The sequence below is a fragment of the Mauremys reevesii genome, linkage group 13 (assembly GCF_016161935.1).
Source record: "Mauremys reevesii isolate NIE-2019 linkage group 13, ASM1616193v1, whole genome shotgun sequence".
NCBI classification, from domain to species: Eukaryota; Metazoa; Chordata; order Testudines; family Geoemydidae; genus Mauremys; species Mauremys reevesii.
Window position 1 is genome coordinate 44,629,555 of NC_052635.1, and position 24,041 is coordinate 44,653,595.

The 24,041-nt window shown below is 45.9% G+C and overlaps 1 protein-coding gene across 1 annotated transcript in view; it reads right to left on the bottom strand.

The window, feature by feature from the left end:
- Window positions 1-24,041, bottom strand: part of OPRL1 (opioid related nociceptin receptor 1) — a 129,047-nt gene that overhangs the window by 13,908 nt on the left and 91,098 nt on the right. The window contains exons 7-9 of the mRNA XM_039499045.1: window positions 21,341-21,506; window positions 19,929-19,998; window positions 19,130-19,382 (exon numbers count right to left, since the gene is read on the bottom strand). Coding sequence (XP_039354979.1) covers window positions 19,130-19,353 — 224 coding nt within the window. The 5' untranslated portion in view covers window positions 19,354-19,382; window positions 19,929-19,998; window positions 21,341-21,506. The remainder of the gene's footprint in view (window positions 1-19,129; window positions 19,383-19,928; window positions 19,999-21,340; window positions 21,507-24,041) is intronic.

A 24,041-nucleotide genomic window follows, 5' to 3' on the forward strand; every position in this document is an offset into this window, starting at 1 on the left:
TTTCACTCAGCTTTATTAGTTACAGTTGAATGCTGATGGAAATCAAGGAGCTGACAATGCAGCCTGCAGAAGAATTTTACCCCCAAAAGCTCTGCTAATGCTTCTTAATCTTGACCTGCAACAACCCATTGGTATTCCAGTCCTGGGGAGATATTGCCAGGTATCTGGCTACAAGAGATGGAACTGACACCACTACATTCATTTCCCCTTGTGATCTGAATATGCTTTACAACCAGGTGGCCAGAGGGGAAAAGTTGGTGCATTAACCTACTGAGCTCATTTGAATTGGTGATAGAGCTATTGCCCAGGGAAATTTCCTTTCTTTAGATGTTCCTGCATCCTCCTCCTGTCCTGGGGCTCTCGCCAGCCCATAGCTGTCTCTGTGGTTTCTTGTCTACAGAAATTCAGTGAACCACCAAGGCTGTGTGACTGCAGGGACTGCCTCCTTAAGGAATGTGACAACGAATCCTGTGGCACCTTATAGACTAACAGAAATATTGGAGCATAAGCTTTCATGGGTGAATACCCACTTGTGTCTGATGAAGTGGATATTCACCCGCAAAAGCTTATGCTCCAATACTTCTGTTAGTCTATAAGGTGCCACAGGACTCTTTGTCGCTTTTTACAGATCCAGACTAACACGGCTACCCTTCTGATCCTTAAGGAATGTGGCTGTATTATATTGGTCTCAACAATGCAGTCAGCCAGTGTTTGCACACTCCAAAAAACCAAGTCTATTTTTTTTTGAGAGGGCCCTTAGCTGAGTACATATTAGATGTCAGAGCTTCAGAGACAGCAGATGCTTGAAAATTACGTTTATGTGACTGTTCCCCCAACAGAAATGTAATTGAATATGGAAAAAAGATCTTTGGCTTTAAAAAGCAAAAAGCTATCAGCTTTAATGCTTGACTGTGATTATCAAAGGAATCTGCCGGGGAGAAGAAGCACTGGACCATGTTTGGTAATCACAAAACCCCTCTTGGTCCAGAAACAGAAACACCAAGCGAGAAGGTGGATTCTCAAGACTCCAGCTCACTTCAGATAGATCAGTATGACTCAAATCGGTAGGGGAAAGGGATCGGTTTCTTTCCCCTCTTGACAGTGAAACAAATAAAGCTGTTACCCCCACATACCTACGAGGCTGGATGACCCTGTGCAATTTGGAGCTTGATCGGTTTCAGTGCAAGTCTATTTAAAGAAGAATCGAAGAATGGCGTCCAGTATGGGGGCAATCAGATCTATGTGCAGGTGTAATTTTTTTTTTTTAAGTTGGCATGAATTTTGAAACTAATCACATACAGCCAAGCACTGAGGTACAACCGTATCTGCTCTAACCCCACAGACAGAGACCAACACCTAGAAAATCTCCACCAAGCATTCTCAAGACTACAGTACCCACACGAGGAAATAACGAAACAGATCAACAGAGCCAGATGTGTACCCAGAAGCCTCCTACTGCAAGACAAACCCAAGAAAGAAACCAACAGGACTCCACTGGCCATCACATACAGTCCCCAGCTCAAACCCCTCCAACGCATCATCAGGGATCTACAACCCATCCTGGACAATGATCCCTCACTTTCACAGGCCTTGGGTGGCAGGCCAGTCCTCGCCCACAGACAACCTGCCAACCTGAAGCATATTCTCACCAACAACTGCACACCGCACCATAGTAACTCTAGCTCAGGAACCAACCCATGCAACAAACCTCGATGCCAACTCTGCCCACATATCTACACCAGCAACAGGACCTAACCAGACCTAACCAGATCAGCCACACCATCACCGGTTCATTCACCTGCACGTCCACCAATGCAATATATGCCATCATATGCCAGCAATGCCCCTCTGCTATGTACATTGGCCAAACTGGACAGTCTCTAAGTAAAAGGATAAATGGACACAAATCAGACATTAGGAATGGCAATATACAAAAACCTGTAGGAGAACACTTCAACCTCCCTGGCCACACAATAGCAGATTTTAAGGTGGCCATCCTACAGCAAAAAAACTTTAGGACCAGACTCCAAAGAGAAACTGCTGAGCTCCAGTTCATCTGCAAATTTAACACCATCATCTTAGGACTAAACAAAGACTGTGAATGGCTTGCCAATTACAGAACCAGTTTCTCCTCCCTTGGTTTTCACACCTCAGCTGCTGGAACAGGGCCCCATCCTCCCTGATTGATCTAACCTCGTTATCTCTAGCTTGCTTCTTGCTTGCTTATATATACACACCTGCCCCTGGAAATTTCCACTGCTTGCATCCGAAGAAGTGGGTATTCACCCACGAAAGCTCATGCTGCAAAACTTCTGTTAGTCTATAAGGTGCCACAGGATTCTTTGCTGCTTCCACATTTGGGAACCGGGTTAAATTGGAAAATGGCTATAAAGATCAATGGTTCAGAGCAGGCCTAGTTCAGCATTAACAGAAAATGACTATCATCCATTGAGCAGTTATGTTGTCGACATGAAGGAAATTAGCAATCTCAACCTGGGATACAGGAATTTATTTCAGTTCTTGATGGCAGTCTCAGCAAAAACGGTGAGTCTAGCTGCCTGGATTGTTTTTACTGGGCCCTGGAAAGTCCAATAACTTTCAGACAGGTAGATCCAAAGGTTAACCTTGTTCAGATCCAGGGGTTTAGTTCAGGCCCCTCTCTACTCAAAGGAAAAATTGTTAAGCATCCATCAAACCCTGGATGCCCCCAAAAATGGCACTCCAGCTGACCTGTTAGACAAAGCTTCCAGAAACTGATGTTGCAAACAAATACTTAGCTTAAGATTAACCTTAACCTTGGTATTTAACAGTCAAAAGCCTCTAGAGGGTTATTTCTACTTTGAAATCACTTAAGACAGATATGTTGTGCATCACAAAGCACTTTGCAAAAAATCCATGTTCTCTTGTACAATTTGGCCATGATTTTAATCATCCCTGTGCCACTCCATAGAGCAGAGTCACTGTCCTACAGTAGATCTTCTGTCTCTTCCACTAGACTGTAACAATGCCCCTTAGGGTACATCCAGACTACCCGCCGGATCGGCGGGTAGCAAGCGATTTTTCGGGGATCGATATATCACATCTCATCTAGATAGGATATATCGATCCCCAAATGCGCTCCCGTCAACTCCGGAACTCCACCAGGGCAAGGGGCAGTGGTGGAGTCGACGGGGGAGCCGCGGCCGTCGATCCCATGCCGTGAAGACGGGAGGGAAGTCAAAATAAGATACGTTGACGTCAGCTACGCTATTCCCGTAGCTGAAGTTGCGTATCTTACATCGACCCGCCCCCCCAGTGTAGACCAGGCCTTGGTCACGCATCCATTGGCTGACCCAAGGCCTGGAAAAGGCTGAAGTCGATTTCTTACATGAACAGACCATGATTCACTATCCCTTGACACCTTAAGCATTCTCAGGGCGAGGAAAGCGGTTGTGTTCAGCTCAGCAGTTTTGACATCTGAGGGATGTATTAGGAAACAGTCTTGCTGAGTGATAAACCATGAAAGCTCATCCATGTGATCTTTTCAGGGGAGTTTGTATTTGAGGCAATTTGTCAATAGCTTAACCCCTCCCCTCCCCCAAATCCTTGACCTATTTTGCAAATGTTACCACTTGAAGGAATATTGTTCAGATTCATAACACTTGTATGTTACAACAAAGAAAAACCACTACATCACTGACGGGGGGTGGAGGGGAGCCATTGTTTTTCTGAGTTCACAGAACAATAATACACCTTCCCATTCTACTAGCTAGACTGGGTCAAAAATCTAGCAGAGGTGGGGTTTGTGTCCCCATGGACTGAGCAAAGAACATAGCCCCCCAACTCCACCCCTGTCCCAAGACCCACTGAGAAATCCTGTGAATTTCAAAGTATCCCTGGAGGACTGGTGCTTCTATATAGACAGCCAGCCCCTCCTTTCTACTCTCTGGTTCCCTTTCCACCTTGCCCAGAATGTTTCCTTCTGCACTTGTGTTGCCAAAGCTGTTCCATCTGCCGCTGGCTCTTGCCCCAGTCCTTCTGAGGGATTGTGCCAGCACAGAGCAGAGAGGGGAACAATCAGCATTCATTCCTATGGGCGTTTTCCAGAGAGGAGTCTACGGAGAACTGCTTTTCCCCAGCTGTGCCCTTGTCCAGCCCAGCCTTGTCTCAGTAATCCTGCACAGACCCCCACACACGGAGGTGCAGTCAGAAGGGGATGATACCATGTGGGTTCTCTGCCACCAATCGAATGTTGGGGTCCCTTTAACAGTTTTCCCATACTTTCACCCCTCTGTAACAACGCACAGAGGAGCTGGGATGAGGAGAATGAATGATCATCTGGCCCAGCACTTAACGATGAGTTGGGGAAGCCAAGTGGTTTCTGAAAGAGAAGATTGCATTGGCTGTGCTCTTACAAGATGATCAAAAAATAGAATGAATTAGTTCCCACTCAGTGGTAACCCGGCTAGCTCACTCTCTCTGCTTCCTGACAGCCTCCAAGGAAGCAAACATCACCCCAGCCGACCAATGTTCGCAAACACTTCCAGAATATTCAGCGCAAACAAAATCAATTAATCTTTTGTGGATTATTTTTTGCCAGGAACTCAGACCAACAGATCCTTAAATCAGTCCCAACAAAGGCAGAAATTAAATGTAAGATTTAAGAGATGGAGACAGTTTCCCTTATTACCACAGTCCCTATGCAAATAAGCATATGAACACAGCAGGGGAATGAGCAATCAGCCAGAGCTGCTGCTTTTGCATGAGATTGAACAGGAAATGTATTGTAGGGAGCAGTGTATCCATTGGCCAGAGAGAGGTACTGGAAATTCCCAGCTCTGCTACTGATTTGCTGCGTAGTTCTGAGCCAGTCATTTACCCCTCCCTGGATCCCATCTTTAAAATTGATGTGATAATCAGGGGATGGTTGAACTTCCTAGTCTACAAGCTCTCAAAGTCCATAAATTGCTGTGAGGTGTTTTGGGGTGTTTTGGATTTTGGAGTGGGGTGGGGCAGGGCAGGGGAAATGTTAATTAAACCCAGCACATTCAGCCACTTGAGAATTCTTCTTATGCAAGGGCATTCTCTACCACAGCAACTCCAACACCACTCTCCTAGTTGCCTGCATAGAGGGCATGGCCAGGGTATCCTTACAGTCCTGCAATCTCCAGCTTCTGGAATTGGAATGGCCCCTTGGCTCAATTCCCTAAGAGGTACAGAGGGACCAACTTTGCCCCATTGGCTCCCAGATTGGTGGAGTGCAAAGTTAGCTCAAAACCACATCCCTCCTAAGCCAGACTTTGTTGTCTCCAGGCTTGAAGAACCACCGCAAACCCCACTATGGCAACCTGCATGGGACCTGGATGGAGGAACTCAGGTTGCAGGAAGGAAGGGTTTGGAGGAGGCACTAGGAAGTCGGTCTGTGTGTACATGGCTGGAATGCTAGCTGCTGTTGCAGCAGCTCAGTAAATCATTCTCTTAATAAAGAGCCAGTCTAGTTTCACAAGTATGAAGTCCTCTGAGGCTATTACCAAACACAACACCCACCACCCTTTATTCCAAGCGCACTTCTTCAACCTTTTCTTCAACAACACACAGCACCGCATACATCTGCTACATAACACTGCAATTTATCCCTGGGGAGAGAGAGGGACAAAGAAAGAATCATACCTGGCAGATGCTGGATGCATCAGTTAATGCACTGCTGGAAGGTGCTCCGGTGTTACATGAGGAGGTTGGGATAAGGACCCAAAAGAAGATTCAATCAGGAGCTGGATCTGAGTTTGCCAACCTTGTCTTCCTGCAATTTTGTTTTTAGCAAGGTCATTCAATTACTAATGAGAGGAAAGCTGTGCTCTGAGTAAGAGCCCTCATGAGCTCAACCTGATCTGAGGGCAGCCGAGGATGCAGTGCATCAACTCTCCCTTTCGCCCTTCGATTTTCTCGTCTCGGCTCCTTGCTTGCTCTCTTTCTCGTTATTTTTCGCCACGTCCCCTGTCCCTTTCCAGCCTATTTTTGCCTTTATTTTTTCCCCTCTTGTACTGTTCACACAATATAAAACACTCATCCCTAAGCTTTCATTTCCCACTGGGGAGGAAATTAAGATCAGGCTCATGTATTGTTCTCGCCACTATTGAAATCTAAGCTCTCCGAAGTAAAACCCAGGTGCTACAGCTCTGCTTCAACCCCCCTCCACCAAGCAAGCCCTAAACAATGTTAGACCGAAGCATGTGCACTGGGTAGAGCCAGGAATGTGCAGCTCGTAACTGGCAGGCAGTGAGAGAAGATGGAAATGTCCCTTCCTGCACCTGTACTTTGAGTCTTACCACCTTTCACAGAGAGGCATAATGTTTCCTATGGTGCTTTTTAGCCCATCCCCCCAGCAGGTTGCAAAGCTTCCGATCTGACGGCATAGCTACATTTCCCCACAATTACCAGACTCAGGGCCTGTGGGCTTAGCGATCAGATCCATAAAGCCCCGTCACTGAACTAACAGCCAGGCTGCAAAAATGAGACTCCTGAACAGATTGTTCACTGACATCACAGTCACAAACTGAATACAAATGTCTGGGGTGAGAAGAGGGGGGAAGGGACAGACTGAAACCTCTCGCCCTGGGGAGCCATTAGCATTACCATTTGGCTCTGGATCCTGATTCTCTTGATTAGGTTATTCATAAGCCCATCTAACTGAGACACAGCCGGTGCCATCCCTCTGCACGCAGCTTGTCCGCATTCCTTCCCCCACTAGACCTCGAGCTGCAATGACACGCTTCCTCTTCCCCTCCCTCAGCAGACAGTCGTGTCCTGTAAAGGGCTGCAGTGTCTGGAATGACAAGGGATATGAAACAGGCAAAAGAGGCCACTGCTCTTTCACATCTATCAGCTCCCTTGGCGTAAGTCAGCATAGCCTCGTTGAAGTCCGTACTCCCCTTTAAACCAGCCGAGGGACTGGCCCGTATATTTTAGAGCAGATCTTGGAAACCCTATCACATGCCGTCAGCATTATCATTGCCCCAGGTCGCTAACACTGGTTTCACCCCTGCGGTTACTGTATGGCAGCTGCCTGTCTCAGAAGACAATGGTTTAAGTGCCAAAGCCGTTCAGGTACTAAATGTCATGCTGCAGTAAAAGATACATGGGTAAAACGTTCAATTCCCGAGCAACAGATAATGTAGGCACAAGGCACAGGGCTAGTGGGTGAAGCCAGTGCACGAATAGTGCTTGAAGCCGACTGCTTTTCCCTCTTCACTCACTTTGCTTTCCTCTCTCTCAACCCCTCTGGTGCAGCGCAGCCCTCCAGAGTAGCCTGTTGCTAGCTACCTCTGTCCAGCTTGGCACGTCAATGTTGAAAATTTTCAACAAGTCCTTCTGGCAAATGTCCTTGAACTTGAGCCTAGGCTGCCCCAGGGGCCTTAGAGCATCCACAATACAGGGGATCCTTTAGAATGTACCCATCCATCTATCCATTGCAAATGGTCAAGCCAATGGAGATGTCTTTGAGAACAGTGATCAGACACGGCAATTTTTCTTTCTCAAGTATTTCAGTGTCAGGAACTTTGGTTTCTTACTTGATATTTAGAATATGGCAAAGACAGTGGGTGTGGAAGGTGTTCAGCCTTCCTTTGTACCTGCTATAGGCAGTCCAGGCTTCACCACTATACCGCGGCACGCTCAGAACACACATATGGTAGACCAATATCTTCATGTTCAATGTTAGTTTCCTGTTCTCTCCCATGTGTTTGGTCAGTTGACCGAATGTGGTGGCTGCCTTTCTGATGCAAGAATTAAGTTTATCATCTAGAGATAAATCATCCAATACAATTGATCCCACATAGCATTACTTTTGCACAACTTCTAGCACCACCAACACACCTTGTGCCATCACCATTGTCTTCTTTAGAGTGTTGGTTGGTCCAAACTCATCACAAGCTAGCGCGGAGCTATTGCAAAGTTGCTGGTGGCCCTCTTCACTGTATGTCATGAGCACTGCGCCAGCAACGAAAAGAAGTTCTCTTAGCAGCAGGTATTTGACTTTGCTTTGTGCTCTGAGATATGCAGTGTTAAAGAGTTTTCCATCTGCTCTAGTCTGGAGATGTACAACCTCAGTGCAAAATGAAAAGGCGTGATGGAGCAGCAGAGAGAAGAATGTGCCAAAACACATCCCTGTTTGACACCACTATAGATTTTTAAGCTGTCACCATCATACCAGACTATAGCCTTCATGCCACCATGGAAGAATTAAATCAGACTGAGGGTGATTGGATGGCAACCAATTCTATCTAACAATTGGAAAAGGTTCTTTCTGCTGACCAGCTCAAAAGCTGTACTAAGATCCATGAAAGCCATGTAGAGAGGTTTTCCTTGTTCTTGACACTTTTCTTGCAGTTGTCTTAGTGTGAAGAGCATGGGAATAGTTGATTTACCAGCACTGACTCTCTGGATATACATGTTCAGCAAGAAATTGCACTCTTTGGGGAATGACTCATGCAAATACCTGGCCAGCAACAGTAAGGAGAGAGGTTCCTCTGTAGGTATTACAATCACTCCAATCTCCTTTGTTTTATCCTGGCTACTATTATTGCATCACTATCCTGTCCCCCAGATTTCCATCCTATTCAGGCCTGCATGGCAGTTCAACAGCATTCTGTTCCCAATGGGTATATCGATCCCACACAGGGGATTAACCATCCTGGACTAAGCGGACAGATGTCCCAACAGAAACTGCCAACTTTATAGTAAAAAAAGGCCCAATTAATTACCTAGCTGCTTGCAATCTGCTAATGAGGGTTAATGAGCCAGCAGACTCTCCACAGAAGAATGCAAACAAGCACCACTCCTGCACAAGTGTCTTCTTTACTATTAGCTTCGGAAGAGAGGTAAAGGACTGAATGTGCCATGAAGACCTGGCAGTTGACTCTTCCCTCTCTCCATCTCTTGGGGACAGGACGGAAATACGTTAATAGGCCAGTGCACAGGAAAATTTCATTGCTCTGACCTGTGCCATGCCTGTTCTGTGGATGAGCACAGCACTTTAATCTACAGGCCTGGCAATCAGGCACTTTCAGAAGCATAGATATTCATAACCAGCCATGTGGCAGATTATGAGCGATGCTGCTTTGGTTTAAGGAGTATGGATGTTTGAAAATATTCTATAGCAATCTATTCTCCTCCTGATAAATTTGTCAGAATTCCACTTCCATCTTGAACTTGACACCTCTGCCTCTGGAACTTCTTGCCACTTGACCTGAAAAGTGCGGTGGACTTAGTCCCAATTAAACAGGACTTAAAAACCTCATCAAAGTTTCTCATTTCAGTGTTTTTAGTCTGGATTTTTAACCATATTTGGGTTTTGATGGGAGATTGCTAGTCCTTCAGTGCTTTTCAGACTCCTACTCAACCTGTAGTATTATTGACATTGAAAGCAGCTGCTGGTGTACATTAGGCACAGATTTTTAACAGCACGCATGCACTTGTGCGCAACTGACTTGTGCTCACGCACATCCCAAAGCCAGTGTATGGCCAGGATTTGCATGTGTGACACCCCACCAAATATGCGATACCACATAACCCTTCAGCTCCAGAAGCACAGGCCTCTTGAGCTAAAGAAGCACTTGAGCTAAAGAAGTAAATCCATCAGCTAGTAGCAGTGGTGGGCTATTATACTCTCCTTGGGCCAGCCATCAGAGGGGAACGTTAGTCATATAGGTATGTGCACATGCAAGCTGTGAGTTGCAAGCATGCATATTTCAGCCTTGATCTTGGAAAAATCAAGTTTCCTTTGCCATTGTACCACAGTAATAACCAAAAGACTTCATTTTCCATCCGTCTGTATTTCTTGCTCTTCTGCACTCTTTATGGTATAATAACTTTTGATTACTCCAGGCAGTACAGACCACTCAATATTAATTTCATTTCTATCCAATCTGCAACAATTGCCTCTTGCAAAGGGAAAAGAAAAGCAAAGGACACAGAGAGACACAAGGTCTCAAAGGGTTCATTCATGTCCACTGGATTTGTGTTACTTTATACTCCAGCTCTGTTTCATCGCTAAGAAGTACAGCTTGTTAAACCGTTCCCATTAGGGAGCCTTCCCGTAAGACGTCACGTAATTGAAATGTTATAATTTCTCACAATGGGCCTCTGATTCTGATCCATGCCCTAAGGACTGAGGGCCAGATTTTTAAAGCTGTTTAGATATCTGAAGCTGTAGATAAAAGTCAATGCCTACATGTATTTTTAGAGACCTAAATACTTTTAAAAATCTGCCCTTGAGGCAACATTAATAAGTAGAATTGAAAGACCATGAACACGCTTTGAGTTGACTGGCTGTAAAGGAGTCCAATAAACCATAGAAAACAGAGCACTAGAGACCGGTTAGCACACTTGACGGCTGGGGAAGAACAAGTATGAGCAAACTGGTGGAAGAATTCAAGGAGTTCAGTCCAATGTCTTAACTCGGAGGGTGTGTACGAAACAGGAGCTGCATGGAAAGAAAAGAGCCCTGGAAGGAGATCAACGTCCTAACCCATCTGAATATTGCTGGAGTTGTGGGAGTAAAAAATGGCACAGGTACTTGTGCCTAAAGCCCCATGACTAAATATGCACATGTGATGGTGGCCCTCTTGACCAAAATATGGGGGCCTGACCTGGGGACCTCCAGAGCTAAAACAGTTACAGCTCATAGCCTCTGGCCCGGCACAGAGGGGGATTCATAACATGCACTCACCAGTGGGTTGCACACACAACTGGGTGTCTGGGAGTAACAGGCAATCGCTGGATGTTGTTTCTGAATCTTCTTGCTTTGGAGGCATCATTGGGAACAGGGTTTGGTATTTTTTCCCTTTAATCAAACTACTGGGAACTAGAAGAATTCAGGAGCGTTTAATGTGCCAGCTTTTCCCTTCTCAAATAACCCTTTCCCTCTGCTGCTGCCCAACCACCTGCTTCAAACTCATTGAAAACTGTAGGGGAAACACATGCATAAGTAACACCTTAAAGGTACCAAGTGGATGGAGAGGTTGGAGGGGGAGCAATTATCTGAATTTGCAGGAAACTCAAACAATGGTCAGTAATATGAAGCAGCAAGAGGCAGCCAACTTAAACCGATAGCCCTTTGCTGTCAAGGAAATAGAACTCCTACGGAGAGCACTTTTCAGTCGTCTCCAATTAGTTCTGCTCAGCGGTAGAAGTGAATGTGACAGTCACATGATTACAGGACCAACAAATTAATCACTTCAGCTTTTCGGTCACTCTAAAGATAATAGAACTGTAGGCCGGGCCATACGACGGATAGTAAAGCCTAGAGGAAGCTTTGGGTTTTTTTTAAAATGGCTCCAGGTGATTTTGGAAACACCAAGAAGTTTTAGAATCTTCCTTCTGTATATCAGGAAATGCATCCTCGCCTCCCCTAAAGCGATAAACAGCAAATCTCCCTGTAGCCTTAACATTGCTGAAATGTGAGCATTAAAGCCTCTGTGTTCCACTAATAACTGAAAAATGGGCAAGGAGTATTCTCTGGCTTGTGGTACAGTGGATCCGGGTTCCTTTTATGGGAGATGTGGAGTGGCAGGGGGGGTGTGGATAACCCCCCCGGTATATATTATTTCTCTGGTACCACATGATTTACAAAAGTCTACTGTGCATCTTTAAGAATGGCCCCTTGGATCATACGTGCCAACTTCTAATGGCACCGGTGGGTGCCCGACCCTCCTCTGCCCCCGGAGCACCCACGGATTCGGCACCTATGCCTTGGATCCAGTAGCACAACTATCAAATTGAGAGGCAGGATGCCTGGATTCTATTCCCAGCTCTGCCACAGACCTCCTGTATGATCTTGGGCAAGTCACTTCACCTGCCGGTGCCTCAGTTTCCCCTATATGGAGCTAATATTTATTCCTCTTCTTGTAAAGCGCTTTCATATACAGGGGTGAAAAGTGCTACATTAAGGGCTAAGCATTGCACTGAAAATGGGCACTGGTGTGTGACACAGTCTGGGTCACTGTGAGTGTACAACCCCTCCCCCCCTTCTTATCCCATGTGATCCCCACAAGATAAGGTGATCACATTTCAAGCAGTCAGTGGTTTGACAGCGTCTGCATATCAGTGTTATTCTGCAGATTTGAGGTAACACCCGGGCCCCCCCAGTGGCAAAAGAGCTCACTGTGGGCAGACCCCTCACTGAGCCATGGATGATAGGGGTGCCTAGAAGCACTAAGAGCAGATGTACAGAAAGTGTGAGTGGCTGTTCCTGTTACTTTCCTGGGGTGTTTCTCCACAGGGATAGCTATTGTGTGGACTGTGACCAGAAGACGGTGGCCAAGTGGAAACAGATTTTCTCATCACTTAGGCTACACATTTGACTTCATATCTGCCTTAGTGCTCTTTCCCGTGGCCTTATATGAGGGACATCAGTAAGCAGAGCCCCAGAGTCAGGTCATGCCTTTTCATGCATGAGCTCTTGCCAACTAGGCCATCACTGGTTCTCAATGGCCTTGTTTAGACGTTGCTGGATGATTCTGCTGTCCCCGTGCAGCTCAACTTTCCTTCCTTGTGCACGTCATCCACAATGTTCATACCGGGAAACACTTGTGGGTGTTACAAGATAGAGAAGAGAAGCTTAAGACACCTGAAATTGCAAGAGGTGCAAGCAGAATAATCTCATAAAATTTGGCTGTGCCGGCTTGAACGTGAGCACTGGAACAAAGAGCTTGATTTTGCAAAAGTGATCGGGCAAAATATATTGTTGTAACTGACTAGGCTCTTATCTGCCTTTCTGGTCTCCATAAATAGAAAGACTGTGACTGGGGGCTCATGCAAAGCTTATCAATAGCTGAATCCCGGGTCCACTAGCAAGCACCTGAATTTCAACCTATTAAAGACGAGAGTGGAGTCCTGAAGCTAATAAGCATTGACATTCTCTTCTGTCCCAAGGTGAATCACTTTCCTTGTGTCATCACAGCCATTAGCTATCTTAGGAAATGGTACAGAGCCAAACCTCTGCTTGCCAGGGCTGCCAAATCAGAGGCTTCCTTCCTTTTACTGTAAGCTAATTTGTCACCATAACTCTTCACAGACAAATGGCCAGCTTCCAGAGTTTGTAAATGTTAAGCCGAGTTCATCCCTGGTGTTGACTTTGGTGGCCTTCTTTGTCTGACCAGCTGAGCAAGTGAACATTGTGCAAAACATTCCTTCTATCTAACTGGTGAAGGTGCTTGTTGAAAAACCAAAGAGACATGATAAAGTCTGAGAAACTGGGATAAGATTCGTGACCAGACATGATGGAAGCAGTTTTATTTACCCACTGGACAAGGAAGCATTTTTCAACTGGACACTATCCATTATTATTAGTTTAAAAACAGGATCCTGGAATACGAGTAGATGTCAAATGAAAAGGATAAATTGGAGACAGCAGCACTGCAGGCAAATGTGCAGACTGATTTGTGGTTTTCCCCAACACACACACTACTCGAGAAACCTTGTCAGGGTCATTCCTTGGAAAACCAGATGATAATACAGGCAAATCTCAAAAAAGCATGGCCAAGTTTGCGTCTGTCTAGATGGGAAAGTAGAAGAAACTTTCAAAGGAAGAGGGAAGAATGTTGCTTAAAAGATACAGCAGAAAACTTCCTAGAAGTGAGATATCCATAATGCTGTGGGAAAATCTCATAAGGGAAGAGCTAGAAGCTCCATCTCTTGGAATATTTAAAACTAAACCAAGGAAAACATTAGATTGTACAGAACAATCCTGGACGAGCAGGGAGATGGACTCATTGATGAGTTAGGTATTGCTCATTTCTGTGTCCTGTGACTCTTTGTTATGATTCATGGCTTAGACCTTGTGAAATAGACAGGTTACATAGCCACAAATCATGATCACATTTAAATTCTTCTTGTCACTTTCCTAACACAAGCAAAATCTCTGCAACTTTGGATGAGATGTTCCTTGCAGATCTCAGTAAGGGACAATGTTTGTGCACAAAGTTATTATTGGTCTTGCTGGAAGTTAAGTGTCGTCAGATCATGAAGCAATCTTGCATGGCTGCTGTATCTAGAAAGAGCGAGTGCTAGGGAGTTAACGATATGTTCCATTTGAAAGCTCTTGTCAGAAGTGACAGAGCAGCAAACCACTTATCAGTTTAGTACAAAGGCAGGGAAGTATGAGAAATAAACAGCTCCAAGAACAAACACCCTGTAAACATCACAGATGGCAGAAATGGTTTATTTGGTGCAATTGTCTATTTGTTTGGTGGGTGTGAACGAGACTGCAGGGAAGTGGCAGATTTGAGAGTCTTCATAGGGATTCAGGGCTTCTTCCAGTCACCCTCATGCCTAGTGCTTGAACCCTGTACAAAGATGTTGGGTACTTACTGCTGATTCACAGTGCTGAGACATTATATCCAACTAGGATATAAGTGAGGTTGGAGCATCTCTAGAGACAGAGGGAAGCAGGAGCTGGGACAGAAAGGAAGCTGTAAGGAAACCCTAGGAATAATCAAGCTTAGGGAGGAACCTGAGGTTTGTATCACCATTGTGGAGGGGTTAAGGATGGAATAAATACAGTGTGTATATACACTATTTTCAGAGTTACGTTTACTTACATTCTACCTCCTCAGAACAAACATCATGACCCACTAGCCAGATCCAAATATCTATAAAAACACAAACACGGGCAAGCCATGAAAATTCCATGAAACAATTCCATGGACCTCTGGGGCAATTTGGCTACTGTTCCCTTGTCTAGTGTTCTTGGTCTTGTATTCAGTGAAGATGGAAAGGGTCACTATTGGTCAAAATATCCTGCGTCTGCTTTTCCGCACCCCCTAAACAGGAAAAACATCAGTGGTTTTTTTTTTAAATGCATCATGTAAAAGTTCAAAAGGGCTGAAGCTCCCCTGTCTTTTTATAGGTGCTCTTTGCCTCTGAAAAATTTGCGTCTGCAATGTTGGATCCACATAGGAAACTTCAGGAGCAAAATGGTGGCCACCATTATGAAAATTTGGCCTAGTATGTTTATGTTTCAGGTTGATGTTTTTCTGCCTACACTGCCAGTGATAGATGGATGAATAATGTTCCTGGTTGTCCTCGTAACACTCCTTTCAATCCAGCCAATATATATTTAGTACCTGCCAGGGCACAGGGATGGTGCTGAGTAGGACTCGCACAATCTCCTCTGCCTTCTCCTTTTCCTTTATGTGACTGGTCGAAACTAGAATGGATTGTTCCCCCAGATTTTCATACATTTCAGTTTATATTAGGTATGAATTGCTCTATTAGCAAGCAGAGAGAATTAACATCATTTGCTCACATTTCCCTAAGACACAAATATGAAATAGCACTTTGCTTCAGTTAAACACAAGCTGCTTAATGGAAGAGGAGTGCGACGACATCCATGTCTGATAGGACATGAGACATTTTTGATACTCAGTCCTATTTATCATTTCCATCACTGTAACACCTACAAATCCCAACCACGGATCAGAAATCCACTGTGCTAGGAACTCTACAGACAAGTCACAACTCACAATACTGGCGGAGGCAGAGGGGGTTGTATGTCTGTTTTTAATGACCCTTTTAAAATTGCAAGAGTCTTAAAGCCAATAAGAAGTAAAAAGTCCATTAAGAAATGGAAGCAAAGGAGTGAAGATGTCCTGGAAGAGGTTGTGCATGTGGTACAAGCCGGAGCTGGTCAGAAAAATGGGGTTGGAGGGATTCCACTGAAAATTTCAGCTTTATTTTTTCCAAAAACCTAGAAGCCAAAATATTTTCAATTTTCAGATGCCAAAAACTGAATTTTTTGGAACAAAAACTGAAACATTTTTAGTTTTCCACAAAAAAAAATAGATACATGATCAAGAAAGCAAATACTTTCTGTGAAATTTTTTATTTCGTCTAAAACCCCACTTTTCACTGAAAAAAATGCTTTTATGGAAACTTTGCATCCAGCTTTAGCCCAAACTGAGACTGTAAGGTGCCTAAGCTGGAGGGATCTATGTATAAAAGCTTCCCATGTACTTTTTCTTGGGAGCACATGACATGTGCCCCTTCGCCAGCCAGTTTAGCCAGTTCACTCCGCCTGTCCCCTGTACACAGACCCTCCTCACCCCATATTGGACCTCAGGTTTCCCTGGAGGATCCCACAGGATTTCATGAGAGCTGGACCAAAACGCCGCATCTGGATTCTGCACCTTTAAACTGCGGGGTGTTAAGTTCTAGGGTTTGGGGTTGGCCATTTATCAAAACCGGGGCTTCTGGGATGTGGATTTTGAAACCCCTTCTCCAGCTCCCTTGAGTTCAGGGCTGTTCAGAAGTGTTAGAACTCCCTAGGCAGTTCTTATGCAAGGGTGGGGGGAAGGGTTCCATTTCAGCAGGGGAGGAATACATCTTCCAGGGGCCTAAAAAACCAAATCACAAATAAATCGCCTGTGCAGCCATTTCAGCCCAGCACTTAGCTTGGCCGAGGCAGTAAGTGCCTTGTAGAGTTAGCCAAGGCCTGGCACCGAACCCGGCTGGGACCCCTCTCCAGCCCGTTACTCAGCAGTGCAGACGAAATGTGGCCAGCTGTACAATATCACAGCCACAGCGCAGTAAACAAGCATCAAATTGCCTACTTCCATTTGTTCCTGCTGTTAGCCCGGAGTGCGGAGTTGCGTGAAATGACAGTAGCCATTTGCACACCATGCAGTTCTGTAGGCGCTTCTCCTGAATGTTACCGAGACCAAATTTCATCGACAGTCTGACTTTGTGTGGGGAACTCCATGGGGCAGAAACCACTCCCCACAACCTGCCGGCTGCCGTCAGTCGCTGCTCTTAGAATATTGGAATATTGGCTGCAGCCCCGAGTGCATTAGGACACATCCAGTGGCCCTGGCTTGCCCCACCCCTATGCTCCTCTTCTGAGCCAGACCACTTGGGGCATTTGCAACCCACAGCTGTACTACATGCAGGCGCTCTGCAGGGGCAACAGATGAGTGCAGGGAAGGGGGGAAGAACACCCGGGTGCCCCATTTGAAATGATGGTCCTGGAGTTACAGCGTTCTCTTCCTTCTAACTTCAGAAGCTCTTGTCCCCATTCCCATTTCTGTCACCAGACGGTTCCTCTCCCGGCACCCTGCGCTCAGTCATGCTCGGTGTTTAATGTGTCAGTGGATGTAGGTCTTCGTCTGCAAACAGGTCATGCAACGAAGGCCCCAGTCTGCACTGGATGAGGTGCGCAGCCGAACGACCCCCGGGGAAACCCCAGGAGGCACAGCCCTTCCCAGTGCAGGGACTGCTCTTGGCATGCTATGGTCTATGCCCCTCTCCGCACTCGCTCAGGGTGGAAAGGGGAAGGGATCGCGGCTCTAGCCCTATCTCCGCCCTGGACCCACTGGAGTGGATTAGGCCCAGGAGGGGCACAGCAGGGCCAATCCCTGTGCTCTGCAAATGCAGACACGTCTTGAGCCTGGGGCTTGCACGAGGTGAGTGGGGAGGGAGCCAATCAGGCAAGGCCTTCTGCATATCTGTAAGCATCATGCCCAGCTCTGGTCCTGAATAATAATACTAAAAACAACATCAATGGATCAGAAAGGCAAAGATTAGCTGAACGCTGATCCCCTTGCAACATGGGGCAGCAGCTGCAGCATGGCCCCCATGTCTCCACACTCTCCAGGGCCAGCCCCTCCCTGTCCAGGGGGTTTTGTCATGGTCTCCTCCTTCCATCCACCAACTTCTCTGCCGTAAGAGCGCTGAAAGGCTGCCTGCTCAAAACAGCAAGTCTTGGCCTTTTTCTCAAAGATCCAGACTCACCTGAGTGGCTGTGATATTCAGGGCCAGGTTCTGCGACCCTTCCTCCTGCTGAGCAGCACGTACTCACAGGAGTCCCATTGGGATTACTCACAGGAGTAAGGACTTCTCGGCATGAATGAGAGATGCAGCATCAGGCCCAGAATAATGAAAATATCATCCTGCGACCCTTTATTTTACTTCAATAAACATTTCCCATCTTGATGTGCTCAGACCAGTATAAAACAACGCCAGCATTTCCGAGCTCCAAATTCAAGGCCAGACTGTGAACCCCGTCACGTTACTGAGCAGCTACTCACCTGAGTGACTCCATTCCCAGTAGAAAGGGGGTCACAGTCCAGCCCTAAATAAGCAGTGACCTGAGTCAAAAGTGACACATTGGTTCTATCAACAGAGGGTGATGCCCCCTCCCGATGCACATTTTTATTTTACTTTACAGGACATGATTTGCTCTGGATTCATGGGGAAAGGTGGTTTAAATCATGGAAGAAAATGAGAGTTTTTACTTCTTTGAGTTTTTCTACATACAGAATCATCAAAACCATTGATACATTAAATATTAAAGACCAGAAATATGTCACTATGCCCCGGGAGATGGACCCTGGTAGGGACAACCCCTGCTCATTGCTCTACCTTCTCCCTGCACCAAAGTCTTTCTGCTATAGAAAATGCACCCACTGTATCGAGAGCTGGACGTTCATCTGCAGTTAGAGATGCTGCCCTCCTCTCTGGAACATTGTGTTGCATTCTATTTTTATGCTGTTTTTAAAAATAGTGACGCTCAGAACTTTTAGGATTTGTACCCTGCAGAGATATGAGGCCACCAAGCACTTCATTTCCCTTTTGCATAGAACCAAAGGAAGGGATTAGACTCCCTCTCCAGTCTAAATCCAAACCCTAACATGGCACAGGAGCTGCGGGGTGAAATGGGGGTGTCCGTAGTACCCCAGGGACCTTCACAGACCGCCAGCTCATTATTTCCAAATCCTTGCTCTTCCTGCTGACAGCCAGTGCAGCACCTTACACAATTTGCAGAGTCCACCTTTTGAAATATATTTTACCCTTCTGTTCTGTTCTCTGGGTTAACTCTGCTTCCTTTAGGAGGCACCAGAGGGTTGTTTAATATGAACTGTGGCTGAAAACCTTCATCATCCCTGAGGAACCATGGGGAGGGGGGCACTCCTTAGCTAAAATGCAAAGGAAATAACTTGGAGAAGTGCAAGAGTTTCAGACATGGTCTCTATCACCCAGGGCTCTATCAGTTCACTTCCACTTGCAGTCTAAGGTTACCCCCCACCCCCTGCTCACTCCCCACTGTCAGGAAGAATAGCGAGGGGAGGGGGGTTGGTGAGATGTGTGCATTGCCTACCTGACAATAACATACATGACCGAGCAGTTGCCCACCAGCCCCACTATGCACACGATGGAGTAGACGACCACAATGGTGATCTTGATGCCCAGTGGCAGGAAGCTGTCCCCTGTGCCGTTGTTAAACCAGTTACTGGGAAAACTCAGGTTCAGCATTGAGGAGTCGTTCAGCAGTTTCCTCAGATCAGGGTCTTCCAAAATATGAGCAGGGAAGAGAGGATCCATCCTGAACCTAGCCAGCCTGTGGCAAAGACCTGGGGCACCAAACAGCAATAATGAAAATGGGATTAATAACAATCAATAATTGTCTAGACCAGCAGTCATCATACATTGGGGGCAAACCCTTAGGGAAAGAGATTTTGTCAAGCAAGCAGAGCCCTACCTCTGCAACACAGGCGCAGTAATCTTATTTGTGTTTCTGTGTCACACACACAAATATAGAGATATAACACACAAACACATTGCACTCATTTGGGGGTACTGTATGTCCTTATCTACTGTAGCATCAGTCCCTTTGCATGCGTACACACACACACAGACACACACAGCATCTGTATTGCCCTGCCTGGTTTTTTGCTGCAGAACTGGTTAGATGAACATCTCTGTATTCTGGCAGGTGAGATGACATACAGAAAATACATCACTGTTGTTTGCAATGCCCATTTTCAGCTGCTGTCTGTCATCTCCGTCCATTGCTATGGGAGCCCCAAGCTGCCCTTGCATGCAGTCATATCGTAACAGAAATAATTCAGCTGAAATCTTGGACTAGGTAAAGTTAAATAAGCATGCTCGCTCCTTACCTCAATGCACACACTTCCTTTCCCTTCCGTTAGGAAACTAGATCTTCCCCCCTTTGGCTTCAGCAATGCTCTGGTCCATCAGTTAAATCCAGATGAGAAAAGAGAAACAAAGCAAATGCAGGAGAGCTCTGCCAGCCTTCTGTCTCCCTGCCTGTGAGATGCTGCTGCTGCTTTAGCAGGCATTTGAACGTGAGGCTCACAGAGAAGAAAGATATTTCTACAGGGGGAACATCTCACACCCATGCACACGTTTCTAAGCTCGGGGAGGTAAGGAGAGGTGTGAGCTGAGCAGAACGGATCTGCTAACCAAAGCTGCTCCAGGGCTGTCTGCAGTTCTAGGTTTCCCGGTGCAGAGGGACTGGCTTGCAGTTCCAGTCTAGTTCAGTTGGACTGTGATTTCTCCCAATGTGTAAAACACCTGAGGGTTTTTTTTCCTCCCCCTTCATTCCCATGTATAACTGTTCACCCCAGTCTGAAAGCCTTCTAGTGGGTCCGGCTAGGCTCTGCTTACATCACCTCTCTACCAGTTGCAGAGCGAAGCAAACTTGGGGGAAGCTGTCTCCTGTTGGCCAGTCATGCTGCCACTGCACTGCACTCCAGCCTCCTTACCCCTCCCTTTGCAGAGTGTCAATGCATCTCTCCACCAGCGAACCACAGACCAGAGCTGGAGCTCAGCGCCAGACAAAGCCACACAATGTACTCGTGTGGGGACAGCCACCTTAAAGAAATACAACCAGACACCGAGGGAGAGCGGGAGACCAAAGCAGGCCCAAAGTGAAGATTTTGCCAAGAGAAAAGCTTATACAACGTATCAGACCAATGGAAATGTCCCCGTGCGTCTTTCTTTTAAATTCAAATGGAACCTGGGTTATTTTTTCTTTTTAAAAAATTAACATTCCCCTGCAGTATTTCCTTGTAATTCAAACATTATGCCCTGTGCTCGTGCTCAAGAACCGGAAGCAGCATAACAAGGGGGAAGTACAGTGTACTGGGGGGGGGGGTTTCTGCGTTTTTTTTGTGGGGGGGTGGTTATTATTTTTATTCCGGTTCAGGTTTTTGTAACACAGCCCAGGACATTTGGGACCAGATTGACAATAGCACCTGTTTGCACATGAGAGCCATCTGGGGTTGCCTCAGGCAATCCCCAAAATGCACAAAAGTACCCTCTAAAAAATCCGGCCCTAGCATGACACTGTCCTTTTGAAAACAACCAAAGCATATGCACAAGTGGTCAGCGAATGCTTGTAAATTTGGCATGTCGATGCTGCACAACAACTGAGAGCACCATCTTACCGCCTGCCTTCAGTGGGAGATACCACAGCTGGAACCGGGCAAGCTGCAGGGGCTCGCCACTCAGATCTATGGGCAGGATTGGGATCTTGGGGGGTGGGCAGGGTGGTATGGGCCCTCACCTAGGAAGCATGAGGAGCTGGGGTCTGCGACTGATCTTGGTCAGTTACTGTCCTCTCCCCTCCTTTGTTTGTCTTCTGCAGGATGTTTGGCGTAGGTGCTGTCTCTCACGCTGCGTTTGCAGTCCCTGCTCCATGGGGCTCTGATCTCCCGAGGCCCCAAAGGGTACTACAATATAAATAATAATGATGTAGGGCTTAATAGCAACTCCTAGACTCACTTGTCTCTGGACTTAAAAGCAGACATCAAAAGGGGTGGCTCAAACCAGAGTGGAGCACATCTGGGCATGTTTTCAGCATATATTTTTTTTTGTCAGTGCATTAAAAAATGTGTGAGATAAATAATGGGCGAGCCGTTGCTTTAATTGTTAACGGATTGATTTTCCAAACCTACAGGAAGGGCAGCAATATATCAGTGCAAGAAGCAAGAAGAGCGACTGGAGGCAGGACGTTCAGAGAAGAACACTTGTGAATTCTGCCCGGCTCTTTTCTGCTGGCTCCCAATCTGATTAATGTTTTCAAGTCGTCAGATATTCATTTTATGTTAATTTATGCAGCAAATACAGTGTGTTAAAGCTGTTTGTTTTGTCGCAGTTGCTTTGATTTTTTGAACTGAGACTGGAGGCTATGCAGGGGGCTGAGTAGAGGGGGTTGTGTGATCTCCACCCTGCAGTTGGTTGCCTGGAGCTGGGAGCAAATGATTCTTTGTAGATTTGTTTGAAGGCTTGAGGTAAAGTAACTTGAATCTATCAAAGAACACTCCCCTCCCCCCTGCCCATTCACCTGGCCCCTTCATCCTGCACACCCATCCTGTCTTCCATAATAAACCCAAAAGGACACCTTGTTTTAAGGAGGGAGGGATAGTTCAGTTAGGGATCTGGGGCAAAAACCTGTCTAGGGATTGGTCCTGCTTTGAGCAGGGTGTTGGACTAGATACCTCCTGAGGTCCCTTCCAACCCTGCTGTTCTATGATTCCTTCTATACCTTTGGCCCTGATTCTGCAAGTTGTTCCATGTGAATAAAACATGGAACCCTATTTAAATCAGTGGGCTCCCCACAAGTGCAGAGATCTAGCCACATGAAATGGGTCACAGGATCTGGGCTTTAGCTCTCACCAGGGCTAGCTGGGGAGCCTGGGAGGCAAGGAAGTCAGCTCTAAGGCAGGGGGTATTTGTCACCTTTCCTGCTGTGTGAACATCCTCAGCCTACGTTCACTGAGCTGGGGGTTGAAGTTCACAGTCGCACCAACCTCAAACCAAAGGTCCAGTTTGAACAGGCCGGAAGGTCAGTGTCAACGTTCAGCACATTTCTAGTTACACACCAATGGGATCAATGTTACTTCTGTAGGGAATGTCAATGGGCAATAAAAAACTTTGCCCTCTGTGAAAGACACTAACTGTGGATATAGATTAGAGAGATGATGAGGTCCTGTGAATAGGCCACTGGACTGAGTCAGGAAAACTGGATTCTGTTCCCACCTCTGCCACTGACCTGCTGTATGATCTTGAGTATGTCACTTACTGTCTCTGCGACTCAGTTTCCCTCCCTGCCTTACCTATTTACACTGTAAACTCTTTGGGACAGGGATTGTCAGTTACTGCACATATTGTATATATATTGTATGCATGGGACCTAGACCAATGGTTCCTATATTTTTTCTGGGCTGAGAGGGAGGATCCCAGGAGCAATGTTTCATGAAAATAACTTAATAGAATATTTACCTTACCTTTAACTAAAACAGCAATAGACAGCTATAGAAATGTCCAATGTCAACCTACAGTGTTTGACGCTCACTATTTATAATTATCCCTAATTAAGAACAGACAGCAGACCCAAGTTGTCAGCAAGATGAAAACATTGTATGGGTTATGCTTGTCCATGAATAAATGCTGATATTTGTGTTACAGTCCAGTGCACATGTATAGAATTCCTTACAAACACAGTATTGAGTGCCCATTGCAACACTCATTGAAATTAATGGAAGACAACCACTACTCACTTCAATCTGATCCAACATCAGCATTGGATCAGGCCTGGCATGACATAGATACTCTGATAATATGCGGAACAGTTTGTTGTATAATTTTAGTCCCAAATCCATATTATCTGAGAGTCTGGCAGTTACTTTAACAAATATTTCAGACCCTGATAAAAATAACGTGCTTGAACTAACTTTTTTGGATGGGTTTTGACTTGCTTTGTAAAGTCTCAGATGTTTGCATCATAAAGCATGCTAGAAAAATCACAATTAGGGTAGGATTACGTATTCTCTTCTACAGAGCTTCTTGAAAAGGAGTGTAAGTCTGTCATTAGCACTCTTTGGCAGACATGCTTACAATGCTTCTATACAGTTGTCAGACATGGACAACATTAGGAAGTTTGATCAGTTTCATATACACCATCTTCAGTCTGGTTGGACGTTCAAATGGGGGAACAAGATTCCCAATATTGAAATCCGTGCTCATTGTCTGATGTCAGGCATTCAAAGTATGTTCGTGAATGCTCAGCTGTGTTGGTCTGGACATGTGACTCACCTAAGACCACCCCAGGCCATATCTTAGGTCAGCTAAAGCACGACCTCCATTCTCATGGGGGTCAGTACAAACAATAGCAAGGAACACTGAAGTCAAACTTGAAAGCTTGTCAGGTTGACCCTAGCAGTTGGGAAGTAACAGCCAACACTGACCAAGGGGGTGGTAGATTG